This window comes from Mangifera indica, chromosome 20 (assembly GCF_011075055.1).
Source record: "Mangifera indica cultivar Alphonso chromosome 20, CATAS_Mindica_2.1, whole genome shotgun sequence".
Classification (NCBI taxonomy): Eukaryota; Viridiplantae; Streptophyta; class Magnoliopsida; order Sapindales; family Anacardiaceae; genus Mangifera; species Mangifera indica.
In genome coordinates, this window is record NC_058156.1 from 10,027,609 (window position 1) to 10,050,008 (window position 22,400).

At 31.2% G+C, this 22,400-nt stretch overlaps 1 protein-coding gene across 2 annotated transcripts; it reads right to left on the reverse strand.

Moving 5' to 3' along the window:
* Window positions 1-63: 63 nt before the first annotated feature.
* Window positions 64-10,451, reverse strand: LOC123204574 (histone deacetylase 15). Of its 2 annotated transcripts, XM_044621310.1 has the most exons (18): window positions 10,334-10,451; window positions 8,451-8,650; window positions 8,093-8,269; window positions 7,816-7,924; window positions 6,511-6,587; window positions 5,870-5,945; window positions 5,670-5,734; window positions 5,284-5,339; window positions 4,540-4,663; window positions 4,329-4,454; window positions 3,432-3,482; window positions 2,695-2,763; window positions 2,492-2,600; window positions 1,665-1,744; window positions 1,216-1,298; window positions 1,085-1,130; window positions 487-658; window positions 64-393 (listed from the first exon to the last, which is right to left on the reverse strand). In XM_044621310.1, the coding sequence occupies exons 2-18, from the start codon at window positions 8,613-8,615 to the stop codon at window positions 245-247; spliced, it is 1,734 nt and encodes a 577-aa protein (XP_044477245.1). In that variant the 5' UTR covers window positions 8,616-8,650; window positions 10,334-10,451; the 3' UTR covers window positions 64-244. The 2 variants fall into 2 exon arrangements, with proteins under 2 accessions (XP_044477245.1, XP_044477246.1); XM_044621311.1 differs by lacking the exon at window positions 10,334-10,451 and having other exon boundaries at window positions 64-363.
* Window positions 10,452-22,400: the final 11,949 nt, after the last annotated feature.

The following is a 22,400-nucleotide window of genomic DNA, read 5'->3' on the forward strand; positions in this document are numbered from 1 at the left end:
TGCAGTCATCGATATTGTATGAAAATTTCAACCAGAGAGCAGCAAAGAGTAAAAGCGAAGGGATTTGCACAACTTCTTGTCTAAGTCCATTAGCATTAATAAAAAGTTCAAAACGTTTGTTCTCAAACTGATGCACGGTGAAATCCTATGACGCTAAGACAGCACGATGAACCTAACTGGTATACAAAATGCACAAAATTACAGGATGAAAGGAAAGAGCATGAAGATAAGAACCTCAAGTCAGTTAATATCCCCTGGACTTTACACGAAGATGCCCTTTGATAATATGGTACAATAACCTTTTTCGGCCCCATTTCCACCATATAGGTGCTTCAGCCCGCCGTACCTTCTTAATTTGTTTCTCTGCGAGCCAATGAATCAAATGTAAGGGATCTGGCAGAATGAAAGTTATTATAAATTATTATAAACTAAACTTGGGTTGTCGACTTGTGAACGATGAGAGAAGCTTGCAAACAAATGCCTTACTTTTGCTTTTAGATTCATATATTTCCCACAGTGACTGCAATCTTGTAAAGCGGGGTGCCAGAGTACGCCAGAAGTTCATCTGAATCTTCAAAACTTCCAGAACCGTGAGTAGGCCAGCTTTAGAAGGAGCGTATTGGTGCAAATCGCATCCAGGATTTTCACCCAGCAGTACCTTTATTACCAGGTCATCATGTCAAAAAGTAAAATAAAATAACATTCTGAATGAAATTATGAACTACAGGTATTGATATATCGGTGCACATGTGCATATGAAAAACCCATTTATCCCCAAGACTGAAATAACACTATAACCTCCTACAGTTCTAATTTTTAGAAGATTGTCCGTTGGACTAACAAACAAGTTATCTGCATTGCACATATTATTTTAAATATGTTAACTTCCTAGGCAGTGCCCAAACTGTCAGGTGACATTTGCTTACAAAGGAATATAAGAAAAAAGGGCAAAAAAAAAATCGGGTGAAGTGAAAGATTTTTAGTAGGCTGTAGAAGGTTGCAAGATAGGCACTACCCAAGTGAAAATCCATCTACTTTAAAGTTCAAACATGTTTATTGTCAGGTACTGGAAAAAAAAATTGACCTTGATCACTGAAGTAGCGGACGATGATATTGAGCGGAGATTGTAGCTGCAATAAACATTTTTATCCATGTTAACCTCTGAAGTTAACGATAAAGGTAGAAATTGAAAAATAATGGGAGAAAACTACAAACCCGCCCTCCAGAATAACTAGCAACTTGCCACCGGAGAGAGTGTTCAACATATGCGTCATCTGTGCATAGCCAGCAGGAGTAACCTACAACACAATTATGTGAAATATGAAATCAAAAATTTTAAATGGCTCAATTTGAATCTATAGAATGCAGACAACCAAAAATACAAGACTCAGACAAACCAATTAATTTTTCAAGTTTTATGCACAAGTGAAATTTCAAGGCATTGAATTTCAATTTTTTCTTCAACTAAGGGCATTCCAAACATCAAAAGACCATTGAAAGGGAAATTTTATTGGAGGTGCTGCACAAATCTTCTAGGCCTTTTAGAAAGTTCAATAAACAGTTTCACCAGAAACACAGCAAAACAACTGAGTGGCAACTAGTGTAAATAGCAGCAGCATCTAAATGGAATGATAAAGAAAAAGTTTTGACAGAAAAATCCTTACATCACAGCAACCCAATGGATCACCCCTGGCAGCATCAAATCCGGCTGATATGATTGTGAAATCAGGAGCAAACTCAGAAGCTGCAATTAAACGTGGTTAAAGAATAATTTAGTTGAGTTAGAGTAAATAAAATGCAGAGGACTGCACCTGCTACATACTTCAAACATCTAAAAACACAGGGTCAGAATCTGGATATTCAACAAGCTAAGCTACTGATCACCAGTAATATACATAGAGATTAGAGTAAACATTATGCAAAGCCACCCACTCTCTAGCATTCAGACTGCTTTCTCCTAAATACATGGGCATCACAAGATTAGATTCAGATGTAAGAAGGTAAAAACCAAACTCTGTCACACAAAAAAACTGATGTTTTCCTCTCTCTTAGCGTCAAAAAATCAGCTGTTTCTCAAATACCAAATCGCTCGAAAGATCCCCCTTAAGCTTAATATCGAAGACTTCTGCTTTCTCACCTACCAAGAGTGTTGATGAACTCAGAGGGAAAAGCAATATAAAAGCCCTTTTTAAGTCCTGACAAATAGACTTTTACACAATCACAATGATATCAAACAATATTCCTTCATCCTTTTTCCTTAAGGTCCTTAATTGACCATCGGTGAGCCATGATTATATGCAGTGGACCCATATTAGCACAGCTGAAACACAAATTTCTTCAATACCATACACTATGAAAATGCAGTGACATACAAACACCAATTTAGTAGTTGGTTCCTTGAGAGTGGAGAAACTACTGTATGGATACTAATACCTTATCTCTTCTTCAAATGACCACAGACATCAAAGAATAGAAAATAGTAGATAGTAACCTATGGGAAGAACAACATTCTCAAATGCAAAAACATAATCATTATCTCCAACTCCACCACGGCTCCATGGAATGTTCACACAATAGCCTTCAGCACCTTGAGTACCAACCTGCAGAAATAACATCATCAAATAAAAATATGTACATTTGGTCTGATTTTTCATATTAATTTTGTCTTAAAAAAGGGGGTAAGTAATCAAGTACCTCATGCGCAGCTCCACTACCAGGATAAAACTTTTCTCCCTCATATCTGTGTAAAGATATGTACAAAACCTATAAATGGGTCCAAGGATTAGCAGTGAAAATTTAAAACAAAACAACTAGAATCATTCCGTTGAAAAGGTATCACCCAGGCAAATAATCCATAAGAAAATGCCAAAAAGGAAAGAGATGTTAAGTCCGGTACAACATTGAAAGGCTTGCAACAAACTAGGTGTCTATCACATCATTCCTTGCCAGAATCCAGGAAAGAGATAAGTTCTCATGAACCCCAACAATGATTTTTGAAGCTATAATATTGGTTTCAGTAGCCCAATGTTGAATAAATTTCTACAAGCTACAAAGTACAGCGTTAAAATTTAATTGTTATTTATCATAAACCACAAAATTGGCACAGCTTAAAGCACTCCACATTTTCCAACAAAAACATTCAATGGTAAAGTCTTTCATCACATTATTCCTTAGCAGAATCCAGGAAAAAGATAAGTCCTTATGAACCTCTACAGTGATTTTCGAAAATACAATGTTGGTTTGAGTAGCCCAATGTTAAATAAATTTCTACGAGCTACAAAGTACAGCATTTAAATTTAATTGTTATTTATCATAAACCACAAAATTGGCACAGCCAAAACCACTCCACATTTTCCAACAAAAACATTCAATGAAAAGTGTAACACTTTAAAAAAAAGACAACTTTAGTATATCATTATTATGAAACGCACCGATTTGTTTTGCTCAAATATTTCTTGAGTACCATTTCCATGATGAACATCCTGCGGTAATCAAAGAAGAAAAAATATATGAAATTCCCAAAGCACCTAGAATATCTTTGTTTTCTCATTATCTTCTCCAATATTCTCATGCCTCTTGGAACAAGTTACTATAACCTGGGCTGCCATTGCCATCAAATCAAAAGACTAGCCCACTAGGACTAGGTGAAATTATACATTTACCCTAATAAGCTCAAAATCTAACACATTTCTATCTAACATGAGAACAACATTTTACCCACCCAATCATGTAACATACCATTCATGTCTCACCTCCCCACGCCCACCAAAAACCTTTCAAGATCTTGACATGGAAAGGAGAAGACCAAAAAGCAGACAACACTTTGGACTCACCCAAATACAACTTTATTATAAACTAGATACTTGCAATCAACCCAAAAGACTAGTCTATGTAATGATGCACACGTAGTTCTCTAAACCTCCAACATGTTTCAATGGATGACAGATGGCAACATCATGCTCCTTGAGACATGTAATGAGTTGTCAGAGTAATTATTATTATTAATGCTTACCTATCATCTTAAACTTCTGGGATTGCAGCTTTCTCAGTAGGTGTCAGGGGGCATGTTGACTATGAGGTCATATATGCGAATCTCCTTCGTATATTAATTAAATCATAACAAATTATGTTTGTGTTAATATTTGAAGTTTTTTTCTACGTGCGCCATGAAAAGTGTTAATTAAATCTGGCCTTGGTCATGATAGGCATGTCAGAGTTAAATTATTATTATTGAACCCTACCTGATCGGTTAAATTTTTTTTGGGACTAACGGTTTTCCAATAAAAGCAAAGCAAGCATCAAGTGTATGTATGTTGGAAGAAAATTACCCAATCAACAATAAGAACCTTCTTTGCCCCTGCAGCCTGAGCAGCTAATGCAGCGATTGCTGCATTATTGTGGAGGCAGAATCCCATGGCCTGTCTTACACCAGCATGATGACCTGGGGGCCGAACCTGACAAATCAAAACATTTAGAGAAAATACTAAAACTAGATTTAGTTAGGATTTCAACATAGATACAAACTATAAGTATTCATACCAGAGCAAATCCATTTTTGGCACGTCCAGAAAAAACTGCAGAAGCAAGATCCGCACACAAACCTGCTGCAAGCCTTGCAGCACGTGCCGAATGTTCATTAGCATAGGTGTCAGGAGTAAAGTAACTGTCAATCAAGAATCACCAGTTAGCCAAGGAACAAATCTCATTTCCCCAGAAGTCTTCAATCCAAGATCACTAGACTCAACATCAAGGATTGGATCATGCAATTCAAATAATTTCATCACAAAGTAACTCCTTGATAGTAACCACCTTATGAGAAAAATTCATCGCAATAAAGTCACACTGGCGTCACTCATTTCCCCTTCACCCATTTCAAGAACTACAATTTGAACAAAGATGCCTCATCTTACCAGGCAAAAGTAGATCAGATTTGACCACCTCCTCCTCTTGAGATCTAAGCTTCCCACTGAATTAGAGATGGAATTATATCGCTCCCAACTTTTTAGATATATAAATAGATGCCCTCAACTACTATAATTATGCTTTCTACCTCATGGAACATGTACAAACCAACCAAAAATTAAACTAGCTCTCTCAATTTGCTACCAGGAGCTTTAATTATATTTTGAGTTTATATTGCAAAAACTAAGCCAACCAAACCTTTTGTATTAAGTATCACTTTCCATTTATGAATAACAGTTGGACTTACCAGATTGTTTTATTTGAGGGAGGGAAAGAGAAACAAAATTAGTGGGACTAATAAAAGATGGTAAGTTGACAAACCTAGCATAAATATGACTCGTAAGTTCAACTGCTTCAATCTGCTCCATGGAATGAACCTGTGAATTCCCAAATTAAACAATCAGAAACATTGTAGGTTATATCACCCAAGCAATAAACTATTCCAACCTAAAAAAGAATAGAAAAGAATATGGTCAAGTTGACCACCAAAGTAACATATTCTCAGGGCACCACAGCTCTAACAAATGGTGCAGTGGTACTTACGACCTGCCACAATCTAGAATATCACTAACTGACAAATTCACTCTCATTACCATACAATTCTGTTTAAAGGTTCAGATCATAACCCCTAAAAACAATATTGGTAAAGACTAAGCATACATAACAGAGCCTTGCTATGCCCCTTAAGTTAATAATTGGCCACTAACCATCTTAAGTTCTTCTCGAGTAATTTCTCTGGCAGGTATCGGATAGCATCTTCCAGGAAATATACCTGCAGAGGTTGCAGCTTGTAAATATGTTTACTTGAAATAAGGAATAGCAAAATGCGCCAGAAGAGGTGAGATAACCAGTTCAACAATAATCAAATCAGAAACATAGAATACAAAATTTGCTACAAAGAAAATACCAGCGGTAGCAAGGCTAGCTGCAATAGCTCGAAGTCGATCTGCTCTTTCAGGATGTGGACGTGACTTCATCTCAACCTACTCTAGCAAAGCAACACCAAGATCAGAGTGTAAATACTAAAAAATTTAGAACAAAAGGAAAAAAGGTTAAAAAGAGAGGCAAGTTTTAGCTACTTTACTAGCATTACAAAGGTGGATAAATGGAATATGGCTGGTATCATATAATTTAAAGGTACCAAAAAATTTTTAAAATGTGAATTATGAAACTAAATCAAATTTATATGTATTTCATGAACTCTATTTTTTTTTTTTCATTTTTATTATAAACTGATTTGCTATTGGAATCAGTTTCGAGGATCTCAAGTTTGTGTAACGTATGTGCATTACCACTAGATTGAAAGTATAGAATTTATGGAACTCACCATTTTCATAAGAAAAAAGAATATAAAAATATGTTGATACAAACAAATATGGGATTAAAAAATGAATTCAATCATTCCATGATTAGATATTATTTAGGTCACAAAATTTATCATCTGCAATGTTCATCCACATACAGATGATTACATAAAAACTGTAATCTCATGTCAATCCCAATTCAATTAGACATTTTAAAAAAACATGTTGAGCCACAAAACCATACTTCTGAGTGCAGCAACATTCTCTCATCAAAACCTATTACTGTGCAACTGTTGGAGACTGAAACTCCCACGTGCAAGTCTGGAAAGACAAGGAAAAAATAAGTACAGCCACAGTATGTCAATGTACCAGTGGATAACATTAATATTCTCATTCATGGTGAGGAACTTAAGAAAAACTGAGAATATTGGAAAAATATAATATCAACACTGGAGAATAAAATATGACAACATGTTAAAGTCAATATCTATCAGAAAAAACTTGTATTGATGGCATTAGCTTAATATGTAAAGAGAAATACAAAGTCGCTTGGAATGTTGCACAATATCATTGCCATTACTCAAAGAAGCATGTAGTGTATGCTTGCTATTTGTCCATTGGTCAAATCGGATATGTAATTACTGAAATAATTGTTGAAGACTAAACTGATGGGTATGCGAGCATGATAACTATCTTCAAACTAGGATAACAAATTAAAATCCCTTGTTTCACATGTTTAAAATTGAATGTCTATAGTGATTAGGAAACCAGTAAATCTAAAGAATAATTTACGGTTTAGCAACGGGGTGTTGACTGCCTATACTTGTCAGAAAAGTAGAAACCTTATTTCCACATTTTTAGCTGTCCTTTAACTTTGATATCAACACCGGAATTACACTAAGCAGAGTAAATATTTTAAAACAAAAAAACAAAAAAGGAGATAATTCAATTAAATCAAGCTTCTTCATAGAATGTGAGCAGCACAGGACATTCTGCTTTTGACAAATAATGTCCTGTTCAATGAAAAATCTGATGATAGCCAAGCATTGACTAAGGCCATTATTAAAAAAAAATTTTGCGATAGCCTCTACAAGAACGTAAGACACATCAAGTAAATGATAAATTCCACAGATTACGTCACATGTTCTTTTAGCTTCTATTATCCTCTATTTCACAGAATATGCCATGTAGTTGACACATGGTGGTTAAGTCATAATAAAAAAATGTTCAGGGTCCTCGCAGAAATGATGCCCACACAACATGATAACCCACAAACACCATTATTCCTAAAGAAAATAAATAATCCCATAACACAAACAATTTCAGCATCCTTTACAGAGAACTCAGAACTATTTATATAATTTAACACGATAATTCACAGGCATTCTCAAGAAGAAAAATCAAAAGATTAAAAACAAATAAAAAACAGCTTTGAGTTGAACAAGATTTGGCCACATGACAATGGAAAGACAATACAAAAGACTTTTAACCAACCACAAATGTTTTCTAACAATAGTAACCATATCTAACAAATCTAATAAAGAACCACCTTTATATTTCTCTTTAACTTCTGATTCAACATCAGTAAGACCACCTTGGTAAGGAGAAGCAAAAAATCCATGCCTTAGAATACCAGAGTCTTTATGCTCTCCACAAATCTGCATGGAAGAAATGCACCAAATCATCTGCAAAGCCCCAATTGTTCTTTGAAATAGATAGTTGAAATGGCAGAATAATGTCAGAATTGCATAATACAGGATTTTTTTTTTTTAAATTGCAAATATTGTCGATTTATTTCCACTCTAAGCATATACTCAAATTCATACATCACAATGAACAACATCGTCCAGGTTGACCATTGTACAGTTGGTACAAAACCACTTCAGAACCTCAACATGCTTTTGCATGGGCTCCCAGTCACTGTCTTCCTCATCATCGTCATCAAAAGCGTGTTCATTGTACATATCTTGCAAAGTCATTTCTCTCTGAATCCTTGCCTTTTTCTGCAGATAAATAACATAATAAATAAAGTATTCAAAACCTTGGCATTAATAACAATTCCCTAGCAAAAAAAAATCTAGAATGTGTAACACATCTTGTGTTTCACATCTGAATACAACATCAGGCTTGAGTTTCAAATAGATATATTCAATAGCATCTCCGCTGGATTCATACAATGTGTACCTCAGTGCAATTTTCTGCATCAGAAGGAGCAACAGAACCATCAGATGCCAAATTTGCATGTCTTCTTTTAAATTCTTGATGTGGGTTCTCTAAACCTTCGTTGTGAAGACTGTTCCCAGCCTCTCCATTTGATAAATGATCTGCTGGAAATGCTTTTGTAGCCATATTTTGTCACATATAATTTTCCACCAAAATCATTCCTTCATTTAAAAAAAAAAAAAATCATGAATCAATAATTTCAAAGAATGTTGAGCATATTCATATGATATTCAAACCCTCAAGATTTTATAAAAAATATATCAAAAAGGTGACAATCTGGCACATGAAAGAAAAGAAAGAAAAAGAGAATGAAGGACCCAAAAAGGTAGAGTAGGTAAAAACATAAAAAATAGAGAATGTGTTGAAAATTGCAGGTAAAAGAAGTACCAGAAACAAAAATGCATATAATTTCCAAATTCAATGCAACAATGGCTTCAAAATCAACAGTTCAATAAAAAATGAAGACTCTTAATGGAAAAAATGCAGGTAGCTAATCAGCAAAGAAGTTGAATTTTGGATTCCAGCAGAACACTTATAATATTCACCACCATTTGGTTTAACTCACATTTTCAGAACATTTCATAAGATCCATATTAGAATAGAAAGTGTAGAAGCACTGGCAGACGAGCCCTTTGTATTTTAAATTCCTTTATTCTACACATCAGACACATTAACTATATTTCAGAATCAATAACACTTCCTTTTTACACAAGATTACAAAGTAAGTTGTGGCTATTAAAGCAAACCACTTCGATTGATCAATATTACTGCTAGCATGTATTTTCATCAAGAAACTGACTGTGAACATAAGTCATTATCTCTGCTGATAAATTTCTACTCATGTAGACATAACCAATTGAATAAATGAAATCTATATAAACTACATCAAGTAATATTGACTAAAATAATTAAAAGGCTACAGTAATATGGACCTTGGTCTCCACATGGCCGACATGTAAAATGTAATAAATCTTTCCAAATGTATAATTAATCATTTAACCCTGATACTGAATAAATAAGAGTTACTGCAGATTGAGCTTGTCCAAAGTAATATGATTTTATGCATCATATTCATATACTGTTCATCATTGGAGAATTATTGAAATTGATTGTGCATATCAATTGCATTATCATTTTTTCTTTTCAACGCAAAGAAAGGTCCACACATTGCCTTAAACATTGACTGACACTGTATTTAGCACAATGTACTCAAAAACAATTTTTTATTTCCCTCTTTGTCTCTATCCTTATAGCCAAACTCTGTAATTTAAGTTTCAACCTTTTCATATTTAAAATTAGACCCAAAAAATTCCTTTAGAGGGTTAAAACACATTAAAGGGTTAACAATGTGTGTTCTATCTATAATTAGAATTTTAATTTTTTAGCTTTTGTGGGACAATTTTCTTAGCAAAGATACTGTAAACAAACAGCTCACAGCCAAGCTTACCCAGTAGATTATGACATGAGTGAAAATTATGAGTTGCAAAATCTTTACCGGGTTTTTTAAAAACAATTTAAGGGATAACAATGTATGTTCTTTTTATTACTAAATAATATTTTTTTTGCTTTAGTGGGAAGATTTTCTTTACAGAGGAACAGTTAACAAATAGTACGCACCAAAAGAAATATTTATCACATAACTGCAAGTAAAAGAAGCAAAAAAGCCTACTTAGATATGAGTACACAAAAATGAGAAAGAAGCTAACAAATACAGCAGAAATATGCAAGGCATGAGCAATTTTTTATCAGAAAAAAGAAGATAAAGTGATAAAAAATAAACAAAAACTGAAAAGGACTAAAAAGGATCGGAATATGCAAAAATTTACTGGGTTCAGTAATCTCACCAGGGGCTGAGTAGGGCAAATCGAGGGGCGTCTCGATGCAAATTCGATAAATTTGACGGAGGAGAGAAGGTTGAGACTTTAAAACTTTCATTATATTGTTATTTTATATTATAGCCTATAGGTCTCTGAAGATCTTTTGTTTTTTAAATTTGCTGCACTTTATTTTGTGTATTTATACTTCTTACCCAAATCTTTTGCTTTTACCAGAGCTTTTAATGATTCTCTATTGATGCCCCTTTTTTCTTCGAAGAAATTTAGACGAGTGATAGGACGGTGCAGGGGTTGCAATTAAGCCAAGCTAGTGCTAACCCAAACCGAGTTGAGTTGGATTTAAAAGTTAAATCAGTTCAAATTTATTTATTTTGAATATAAATCAAGTTTAAGTTAAAAGATTCGATTTATTTTAAAACTGAGTTGAACTCTAATTAGAGAGAGTTCGGTTCGATTTAACTTACAAACTGGATGAATGGCTCAATTCGATTCAAACTTGACCTATGTCTCAATTCGAATTATGTTAAATAATTGTTAAACAACGTCGTGTTGTCAATAAATTACAAATTTAAATTACGAATCCAAGCCAAAATTTAAACTATGAATTCAATTCAAACTTAAATCGAATCATTTTTTTATTTAAACCGAACTTAAACTACTCTTAAAGTTGGCTTGAAAAATTCAAATCAAACTCAAACGAATTATTTTTATTCAAACCGAACTTGAGTCAAAAGATATTCATATTCTATTTAATTCGTATCCGCCCTTGAGCCAAGCTGAGTATTCCTTGGCTGGAGCATAGTTCAAGTGAAATTATGTAAAGGTTGAGTTTAACAAGTTTAAGATTTGTAGGTTTAAGTTTGAACCCAAGATAAAAACAAATAATTTAAACTCTACTAAAAAATTTAAAAAAGATTTTAAGGGTGTTTTTTCAAAATTTTAAATTTTTTAGAAATTTATTAATATTAAAATCAAACGGTGACATAGCAAACTCACCGAATCAAACGATAACAAATTCAAACTCGATTAGAAAATCAAATTTGAGCCGGAAGCAGCTCAACACAGTGAAATATTCAAGTCACAGAATTTTTTTTTTTTGGGTCCTTTTTCAAGAAAATTACATTAAAAAATTGTTCAAGCTTGGGTTTCTTGAAAGAACTCTAGGCCCAATATTTGCCCAATTAAGGTCGGTCCAATGTTGGTCAATTTTGATGAGCTTGATTGATGGTCTATTCTAGTTAACTTCAAAAGAAGCCCAGCCTAGCCCATTATACCCCAATATTATCGCTACCAAACTAAGGGTGCCACAGTCAGTTAACCAATTTATGAGAAAAAAAAAAATAATCGCAAGTTTTGGTTTTTTTTCTAAATAGTAATTAGGGTTGAATTCGAGTCAATTTTATTTAAATTCAAAATAAATTTAACTCAAACAAGTTTAAGTTTAAACTTGAGAGTTCAATATTTTTGAATTTAAGCTTTAAGGATACTCAATTTGTAATGCCCGCGAGTTTAAAAAATTAAAAACAAATTGATTAAAATGATATTATTTAGATATATATGATTAAAAATAACATTTTATAATATCGAACCAAACTTTAACTCTAGCCGAACTTGAGTTTAGCAAGCTTGAATTCGAACTTAAGCGTGGTTTTACTGAAGCAAACTAAACTCGAATTTGGACTAGTTCAAATTCGATTTGATTTAAATCTAACTCTTACAAATTTCCAAATAACTTTATATTGGGAGAGATGTGAGAGAGGAATGGAGGAGGTTGTTGGAGCTTTGTTTCCAATAGTTATTTTACATTAATTTAGCTAAAACCCATTATAGGAACGAGTGTTTGATTTTACTATAAACATGTATTTTTTGTAAATCAAGTTTGTTTCAATTTTGATAAGATCGTTTAATATTAAATAACTTATAAAACTGAGTGTTCCTTCTTTATAAAAAATGAATGATTAGTTTGATTTAATTTTTCGGTTTTTTTACCGGACCTTCTTACCATGAACCGAATTATTCAAATCAAATTATTAATGAACAAACCATTAATATTGAATAACTTATGAAATGAGTGTTCCTTCTTTATAAATGGTGAATGATTAGTTCGTTCAATTTATCGGATTTTAGGCCAGTCCTTCCTATCATGAAGCAAATTATTCAAGTCAAATTATGAATGAACAAACCATTTATAAACCATATAGTATTTTTGGCATTCATTACATTATTACTATTTTTGGCATTAATATATTTAATGGGATTTTACTAATCTAACCCTACACATTATTGCTTACTATATGTGTGTTAATTGGATACTCAGACGATGTGTTATCATATGAGTGGATGATTTTAAATTAAAAATAAAATAATACTTAATTATATAATAGTACATAATCTGAGTATTTAATTTAATACTTATCTGAGTTTATATTGAATTGCTCATTGTTTACATCTTTCACTTATACCCTCCAAATTTTACATTTATCCTCTAAATTTTTAAATTTAAATATGACTCATTTCATCGGTCTCTCGATTTCTAAATTTGTACATAAAACTTTAAAATATAAAAGGATAATAAATATATATAAGTTACGAGACTTAATGGTAATTTTGTAAATAAAACTCAAATCCTAACTAAACTCAATCAAATCAAATTTGATCTCAGCAATACTCGATTTGGTCGTAATCCTAAAATCGACCTATTAACAAAAATTATCACTTATAATTTTGGGCAAAGTACGAGGTGGAATTCGAGAGCAAGGATGGGATTAAATTGAACTGTTTGATTAAAGACGAATGAAAAAAAGAAAGGGGTGGGTTATAGATTAGATTTGCCACATGGGGTTTATGAGTTATCGGATGAATTATCAGAATACTAACAAAGACGAAGAAAATGAATTCTGAAATTGATAGATATATCATCATCATTGAAAAAGATGAATTTATAAATAATTTTTCAACGACTTAACAAAATCAAGTTAACTTAATTCAATTTGAGCTAAAAATACCCAATTTAAGTTTAAATTCATTCGAGTCGAACCTAAAATAACTCTATTATGTTCCAAAAATGTGAGTCTCTGTCAATTGACAGTGGTTAAAATTTAAAAAATATATAAAATTTTGTCGGATTTTTTTATCTTTTTAGTACTAACCGGCGCCAACTATCATACTTGTTTTGGGCAAGTGAACAATTTAGAACATATTTTTTTATGGAAAAACTGAACCAGAACACGAGGGCATGCTTCTTGTTTTGTTCAGACAAGTCTGGAACCATACATGTGAATCATGTACGTGTGTTTCAAGATTGCATGCCCATTACTGTTCTTCACTTATGGCTTTCTTTGCATTTTCTTTCTTTTCAATTATTGCTATTATTTTATTTTCTATTCTAAATTATTGGTGAGGGATTTTGTCCATTTAGGGAACCGGATTTCAAGACCCAAAAATCAGGGAAAAAAAATTTTGTAGCAAAGGGAGAGAATATGAATTTCAATGCTAAGTATATATTTGATTTGGGTAATATTTTATTATTAAAATTAAAAAATTATTTTCAAAATAAATTATTTAAAAAATTATTATATTTAATAAAATTTGATATTATGCTTTTGAATTTGAAGCCGACCTTATAGTACCGAACCCCACCCACCACTCCTTCTGACAGTCACATGCAAAATTCAATGACGTAATTTCATCACGTCTCTTCATGTTTGATTTAATCAATCCTTTATTTTCCTTTTAAAAACAATCTATTTGAAAAAATCTCTGAAATTTTGGGAGCTCTATGAACTAAAATCTTATGCCTTCAAGAGAGGCATTTTTTACAAATTTTGAGCCAATGAAGTCCAAGAAAACGAAAGATTAATGAAAATTTCTCAGTTTGATTATAATTTTCTTTCCTAATATCCCTTAGACATGTGTCTTTTTCAATCAAATACCGCAAGGTAGATTAAATGTTTAAATTTTAGCCCAAAAGATTTATTTCCGTCTAAAATATAGTGAAATCTCAAACTCATACTCATTAACTTTTAAAAATTCAAACTTCTATTTATAATTCAATTTTTGTTAACATTTTCAATTAAGATTATCGGTAAAATAATCATTTTAATAATAATGTTAAAAAATATATAATTTATTTGTTTCTCTCTAAATTATAAAAACTAACAACTTTACTCTTGTCTAAAGTTTTTTCCTTTTGAAAAATCATATTTTCCCCTAAGGGTTTCTATCTTTTTCCCATTTCAACTGCCTCCCCAATACTTTTAAAAATTTTGTTTCTCCCTTTATTGAACTTTACATTTATGACACCCTCTCCATTCATTGTTGCCCCCCATAGTCGAGCTGATGTCAACGCTCCCAAATGACAAAAACACAAACAATCATCAAGAATTGTTAGGAATTGTTGATAATAGTTTATGAGTTTCCTCCCATCTAAGGTTTCTTCTCTATCGAGAAATCACACCAACCCACAGATCCATGTTTTTTGATACATATACGTGCAATTCATCACCAAACCCATAAACCATTCCCATCATTTCTCATCATCGACATTGACAAAGGATAGCTTGGGCAACAACAAACAAAAAATACTCCAAAAATGTGAAGTTCAACAAGAGTGAAACTAACGTTTTTAAAAGTTTTAGGGTTAGTTAAAATGGGAAAAAGATGACATCCCTAAATTGGGGAGGGGGGATAGAATATGATTTTTTAAAAGTGAAAAAAATTTAGTAGAGATGAAGTTGTTAATTTTTTTAAATCTAAAAGAAAAAATATAATAAATTATATATATTTTTAATAATATTATTAAAACTATGATTTTATTTTTAACGCTAATTAAAAATTTTAATAAAAATTAACTTATAAATAAAAATTTGAGTTTTTAAAAGTTGATAAGTATGAGTTTGAGATATCACCGTAGGGAATAAGTCCTTCGGCCTAGATTTTAATTATTGCACCCAAAAAGCTTGGCTTCATCAACAATGAAGCATTATTGAATATAAAGTCAACTAATTATTGTACTGGAAAACTAGTTGCGTTAAGTTTTTAGCAATGTTTTTGGAATTAGGTTGTACATCAATTTAGTGAAGAAAACATATTAGTCTAATGACCAAATCAGTTGGTAATTGATTAATGGTTTAAAAATAATATTTAAAATTTTTATTTAATATTAAAATATGTTTAATTTCATTATATATATATGATAAATAAGATTTTAGGTTTAAGTTTTTATAATGAATTTAAAAATATTAATTTTTTATATTAATCAGGTCAAACCTAATTTTATATCTAATTCAAATAGATAGTTTGAATAATTTAATTTAGTTCAATCTGATTTAATAGCAAAAATAGTTTTCAGGTTAATTGAAACTAGTTTGGTTAACGATGGATGATTCAAACAATCGGTCCGATCCACTTTTTAAAATCATAATTTTAAGTATTTAATGAGAAATTTTGATAATGTATCATTATATAATTGACTGTTATTTTATCTTTAACTTATAATCATCTAATTACATAATAACACATTATTTAACTAACCAATTAGTACCCGCATTGCTCATCATGCTTATACTTGATCCATTAATAACATTCTAATACAAAAAACTATGACATATATGTTAGAAAAGAAAAGAAAAAATTTCATGAAGGTTTTTTTTTTTTTTTAAATGGCTGGTGTTGGCCTTGTATTGCCTGTGGACAATACATCTTTCAACCCCACATTTGATTTCGATTTTGAGTCAGTCATCTGTGAACGCTTAAGGTTAGGTTTCAATCGAATCAAATTCAAATTTATCTAAACTCAAACTCACTTTAATAGAGCAATGGAGCTTAAACTTTAACTTGATCTCACCGAGTTCACTTAAAAGTGTTCAAATTCAACTTGTTTGAGAGGAACTCAAACACAAATTCGATTTGAGTTTGAATTCGGATCGAGTTTTAAGCTCAGTTCAATATTAAAATAACATCATTTTAATACATATTAATCAAAACAATGTTATTTTACTTAATTTGTATCGAATTTTTTAAACTCGCGAGCTTTCTGAACCTCAAACTCATTAAACTCAAACTTGAAAACATTAAACTATCAGACTTGAATGTGAGAACACGAGCTTGAGCTTATTTGAGGCAAACTCATTTCAAACTCAATTTGAATTCAGCCTTATGAACACTTGCCAAGCAGTGCTAATGGCATGCATAAAATGCTAGAACCGAAAAAAAAAAAGACAAAACAAATAAAGATATACAAGAGAGCTTGGCAATAGTTTTTTTCATCAATCTCTTTACTTCCACATTATATTTTTAATGATGATGATGATGATTTCATTGACGTACCAGCATTGAAGAAGAAGAGATCTAAGAGAGAATTTACAAGTTAAAGAAAGGTGAGGGCTATAGACTTTGAATTAGAAAATTGACCATATAAATTCCAGAGGGGCGTAGTTGAAGAATTAATGGTGGATGAAACCAAGGAGCATGGAGAAGGCAAGACAAAGAAACAAACAAAGAGATCATCATATTCTTACGATACAAAGTTACAAAAAACTCCACAAAGAAAGAGAGAAGAAAAACAGAAAGAAAGAAAACAGTAAGTGGATTCCAATACGTTGCAGGTGAAGAAGAGGAGCAACAGCCTAATCATGCCAGCATAGAAGCATAACAATACATCTTCTTATTATGTAGAGCCTACCTCTTTGTTCTTTAAGGAACCCACATAGACCTTTACTTGAAAGCTTTCTCTTAGACTCATTAATGGTAGAACTTTTCATCTTCATAATCAACTCTCCAATTTTTTTCTTTTTCTTTTTCTGTTCTTGGATAGAAGCAATCAATGAACTTTTATTATGCTCTCTCTGATGTTTTGTGAATGGTGGATCATTTTTGGGGTGTGGGTGAGACCTGGGATGGATAATGATTGAAATGCATGAAAAGAGAAAGGAGGGGAGTTCTTATAACAAACTGGGAGAGGTAGGAATGGTCCAGGCTCCTCTGGGTCCAACAACTCATCAAAGCACCAAAAACGGCTCTCCCCAAAGGGAAAATACAACATTTTTATTCTCACCCGGGGCTCCACTTTGGGTCCCCGCTCACTGGCAAGCAACATTCTCTCACGTAGCGGTGGATTCGGGTATGAATCGGCCCAATGAGCAAAGTTCGAGTTACGGGAGTCTTTTAACTCGAGTTTGAATTATTAATAAATTCATCTTTTTAAATAATTTTTTATTTATTTTTTTCATTTTTCATATGTAACGATGTTTCTTCTATTTTAATAATTTTTCAATAGTTTTTCAACAAACCCAAAGCCAATAATATTTTATAATAATTACACACAATAATCTTTAAAATATTTAAATAAAATAAAATAACAATGAAATTGGTAAATATTAAACATAAATTATTAAGGGGAGATTGCCAGATTATCAAAGCCCAGTCACTAGACAAAGGAAGAAAGAATAGAAGGCACTATCACACTAATCAAATCTCTCATTGAATGTGGGGGACTACACCTGCGGATTAAATTAATTGGGCTGTCAATCAATGTAGTTTGGACAGAACCAACCCATAGCGTAGGAGTCGAGTCGACTCTGCCTTCCGCTAGAATCTTTGAATCGTCTAACTTTGTTTGACAAAATTCCTTGGATTTTGTCACCATGTGTCTTGGTTTATTAGCCTCTCTCAAATTCCTTCTGTTCACATTTTAGTCCTTTTCACAAGTTCAAAATTTTACTTTCCTACTCTTCAGATTTTACCAGATGATCCTCCGTCGTAAATTGTCAAAACTTCAGTTAGTCATAAATTATCATATTTTATTTTTCTAATTTTTTTCAAAAAATATTTGATATTTTATTAATTTTTTATTTAATTTTTTTAAAACTAATTTAACTCAATTAATCACTTTTAAAAATTAAACAAACCAACCGATAACTAAATCAAAAAATCAGTTATTCTATATTTTTGAATTACTATCCCAATCGGTCTTTTAAATATCTTATTTTTTTTATTTAATTTTTGATTCGATTCGATTATCAGATGATTTTGAAAAAAACCTCTAATCAAAACTCATAAGACTTATTTCTTTTTTCACCGTATTCCATCCTAACCATAAACTCCACCAAAATTATATGAAAATCCTTGAAGTTGATTGCAGAAGTTAAGAAAATGATCTAACCAAATTAAGCCACAATATTATTCCAAAGAAATTAAAAACTAAACCATAATTTTTTTAAATTTAAAATTTAAAATAAAAACCCTTTTCTCCTTTCTTTTTTAATTTCTTTATCATTTTACTTTCAATAAAGTTTTGTTCTCTGCTTTTCAAAATGATGACTCATCCAGGCGTGAAAATTCATCATCAACTTCGTGTCACTATTATACCTATGGATTGTTTGCTTTAAAAAAAATAAAAAAAGCCCAAATAACTATTTACAACCCACCATTTGATTAAATGTTCTCTAACCCTTTAAACTTGAAAAAATTCAAATTCTCGCCCATCTATTGAAGGCAACAGTTAATTTTAGCCATTAACAAATATTTATGTTATTTTATCTAAATATAATAATAAAAAAAATTATTAAATGTTATTTTTTTTTTCCAAGTTTAAGATATTAAAATAACATCTTTATTAGATTAAACGATAAACAATATTGTAAATATGCAAATGCATTTTTTTTAAACTTATTTGGGAAAATGAACATTTTTCCTATTTTGTTTAAAAAACTATCATATTCATTCCTATATATTTTAAAAACATAACTATAATCTCAATTATTTATGATATAATTTTTTACACCTAATTTGTTATATTATATTTAATTCTTTACAAGGGTAACTATAATCTCAAATATATCCACATTTTTTACTGAAAAAACCATCTTTAAATTTCTTTGCGTACTAATTTTTTTAATTTTTGTTTTTTCCTAAATATAAATTTTATGTCATCAACACCCCTATCAATTTTGGACGTATTAATTTTTCAATATTTTTAATTCAAAATAATACAAATTAGGGTACAAAACTGTTTTTAAAAAATTGGGGGCAATGTGTCATTTAGTTTGAACACTTTTTCGTTTTTTCAGCAATTTCATAAAATATTTAATAAATGGATAGAAAGTTAGTTTTCCCAAATTTAAAGGTGGGCATTGTGTTTTGTCAAACTTTGAGTGCGAAATAGTGATGTTGCCTTAATGAAACCATCATCCTTTCATCTAAAGTGCCATCTTTTTCCACACGCCCTTGTTGATGGATGACACACGGTTGCACACAGGTGATATCCCTCCAACGTCCAAAGATGCATGAATCTGTTTTGCCTCTTCAGCTACGAGTCAGCTTACTTTTGACGGATAATATCTATATGACCCTACCTTTCAGTTCAGACTTAAGTTAAACACGAACTATCCATACTTTATTCACTTTGCTTCATTTTTTTCCCTATTAAGAGTTTTACTTTATTATTTTCTCCCCTAAAAGAATCTTTCACTTACGTTTCTAATGGAATAGTTTGAGTGACAAAAAAAAATTTTTAAGTATAAAAATATATGTTCAAAATCTATTGATACTATATCAAAGGGAAAAGGACTATTTTTCACTTAAGTTTTAACCTAATTTCAAAAGTATACTCACGTTTGATGAAAAACTTAAACACTCATATAAAGTTTAATCCATTAAAACCCACCCATATATTTTCTATTAGGGTTAAGGGACAAATTCATCATTTTATCAATAATATTAAATAATTAAAATTTTATCTCATTTCCCTTTTTAATTTGAAAAACTAACATTTATCCCCTGAATTAAGTTTTAAAAAATTCACTTTTTTCCCCCTAAAATCCAACCAATTTCTCTAATAACGATTGACCGACGACGAAGAAGTTTTCGTCCAAAGGTCAACCTTTGGATGACGATCATCATCCAAGAAGGATGACCATCGTCCAAGTGATCATTTATCAAAGAATGACTCCGGTTATCAAATGATTGAATAATCGAGAACAATTTACTTACGATACTTAGTTGACATTCATAAAAAGCATTTAATAAATTATGAGTTCAATGCATCCTGTTTAGCCGAAAGACAGATATTCCTTGCTCATTATCAAACAATTACTTATTTAATTAGGGATTTGGGGGTTTCAAAGTTCAAGTATGGGGGTAAAAGTTAATTTTGAAAATTTGAGGGGGAAAATGCGATAAAATTATATAACTTGAATATAAACAATAAAATAACAATTTTACCCCTATATTTAACAGAAAACTTAACGACGATTTAAAAATAAGTAAGTGTTTGAGTTTTTCATCAAACATGGATATGTTTTTGAGATTGAGTTAAAACTTGGGTAGAAAATAATCTTTTTCCCCATATCAAAATTAAACTCTTGATATAACTACTTTAATAATTATTGAATCGATCATTCAAAATTTTACTTATTTAGTATAATTGATTTACTTTCAAAAGAATAATTCAACTTAAATAAAATAAAGTTTCTTTATTTAAAAAAAAATCTTTTAATTATGAATCATATATGTGGAGAGACTTTCACATTTATCAAACAAACTGGTGAGTATTTATTTTAATTTGATATTCAGATAATATATTTTATCTTTTATCATATAAAATTATATAATAATATATTATCTAAATACTTAATTAAATTTTTAAAATTAAATAATAATGAATATATTTGACCCCAAATCTTAATATATATAAATATATAAATATTAATATAAATATATATATATATATATATATATATATATATATATATATATATATATATATATATATATAATTGAAGTTAAGCTCCCATTGTGGGCTTCCTCACGTGTCTTAATTTCCTGTGTTAAATGTAGGGGCTAAGACAAATGAATTAAAGAGCTCTATCATGAAACATAGGCCCCCCAAGCCGAGTATTTGTTTTCAAGCACTCTTTTTTCTGGTCGTAAGAAAAGATTCGAAGCTTATTTATTCAATGCACAAACAACAGAAAAGACTTAGCTGTATGGTACGGTTGTGGTCACGGGTACATGTGATATTCACGAGGAAAACATGGTTAGTGTCTGTGACATGGACGACAATGTAGTTTTACTGTTTTAGATGTTGTTCTTTCCTATTCGTTTTGCATTCACCGTTCCTTGTGTTGGGTGTCCTGTGATGGTCGGACCACATTCTCACACCTTTATGTCACTCGCCTGTCCAGTTAACCTTTTTCGACTCGATTTGTCAATTGGGACTGTCACTCACCTGTCTAATTAACTTTATTGGGCTCGATTTGTCAATTGGGAGTTGGGACTGTCTGACTTTTAGTGATAAGAAGGCCAAACTTGGCAAATCATTTAACCTCGACTCCTTAAATTTGACGGCAGTAGATAAGTTACTATACAGAACCATCATGTCTCACCAACAAAATTGAATAAGATAGGTTGAGATAAGGTTAAACTGGATTAGTGTTAAATTTGTTTAAATTCGAAAATAAATTAAATTCAAACAAATTTGAATTTAAATTCAAATTTAAAAGTTTAACTTTGTTGAGATGAAACTTGAGCTTAACAGGTGTTCCACTTGTTAAGCTCATGAAATTAAAATTTTGATTTAAATTTATTAAAAAAATATTATTTCGATCAATACATATCAATAAAAGATTATTTTAATTATTTTTTACTTAACTATAATATCAAACCAAACTTAAATTCGAATCTAACCCTAAGATAAGAGTTACAAAAGACCAATATAAACCCTAACTTGATTGCTAATAGTATTTTGACAATCAAGATGAAAAATAGTCTTTTGGCAAACGACCGCAAGCTATCCTGTCTCTCATATCATTTTCACCACCACTCATCAACCATCATTTTTCTTTATTTATCTTCACCACCAACCATCATTCTACTCTAGTCATCTTCAGTATTAGTCATTCTTGTCCTCCCATCCTTTTCACTATCACTTTTTTATTTTTATCTTCTTACAAAAATCTACTAATAACGCTAGAGTTTATATTTATTTGAATTAAAAATAAATGAACAGAGTAATAATAGGATAAGACAGATAGATATTTATTAAAAACAACTGAGTGGAAGAAATAAGAGGGAAAAA

Bases quoted from the DNA above. Each gene is read 5' to 3' on its own strand.
- LOC123204574 (XM_044621310.1), bottom strand. From the start codon at position 8,615: ATGGCTACAAAAGCATTTCCAGCAGATCATTTATCAAATGGAGAGGCT. The intron at 2,764-3,431 runs GTGCGTTTCATA...ACCCATTTATAG, and splicing joins TATTTGAGCAAAACAAATCG to GTTTTGTACATATCTTTACA. The intron at 394-486 runs GTAAGGCATTTG...TCATTCTGCCAG, and splicing joins ATATGAATCTAAAAGCAAAA to ATCCCTTACATTTGATTCAT.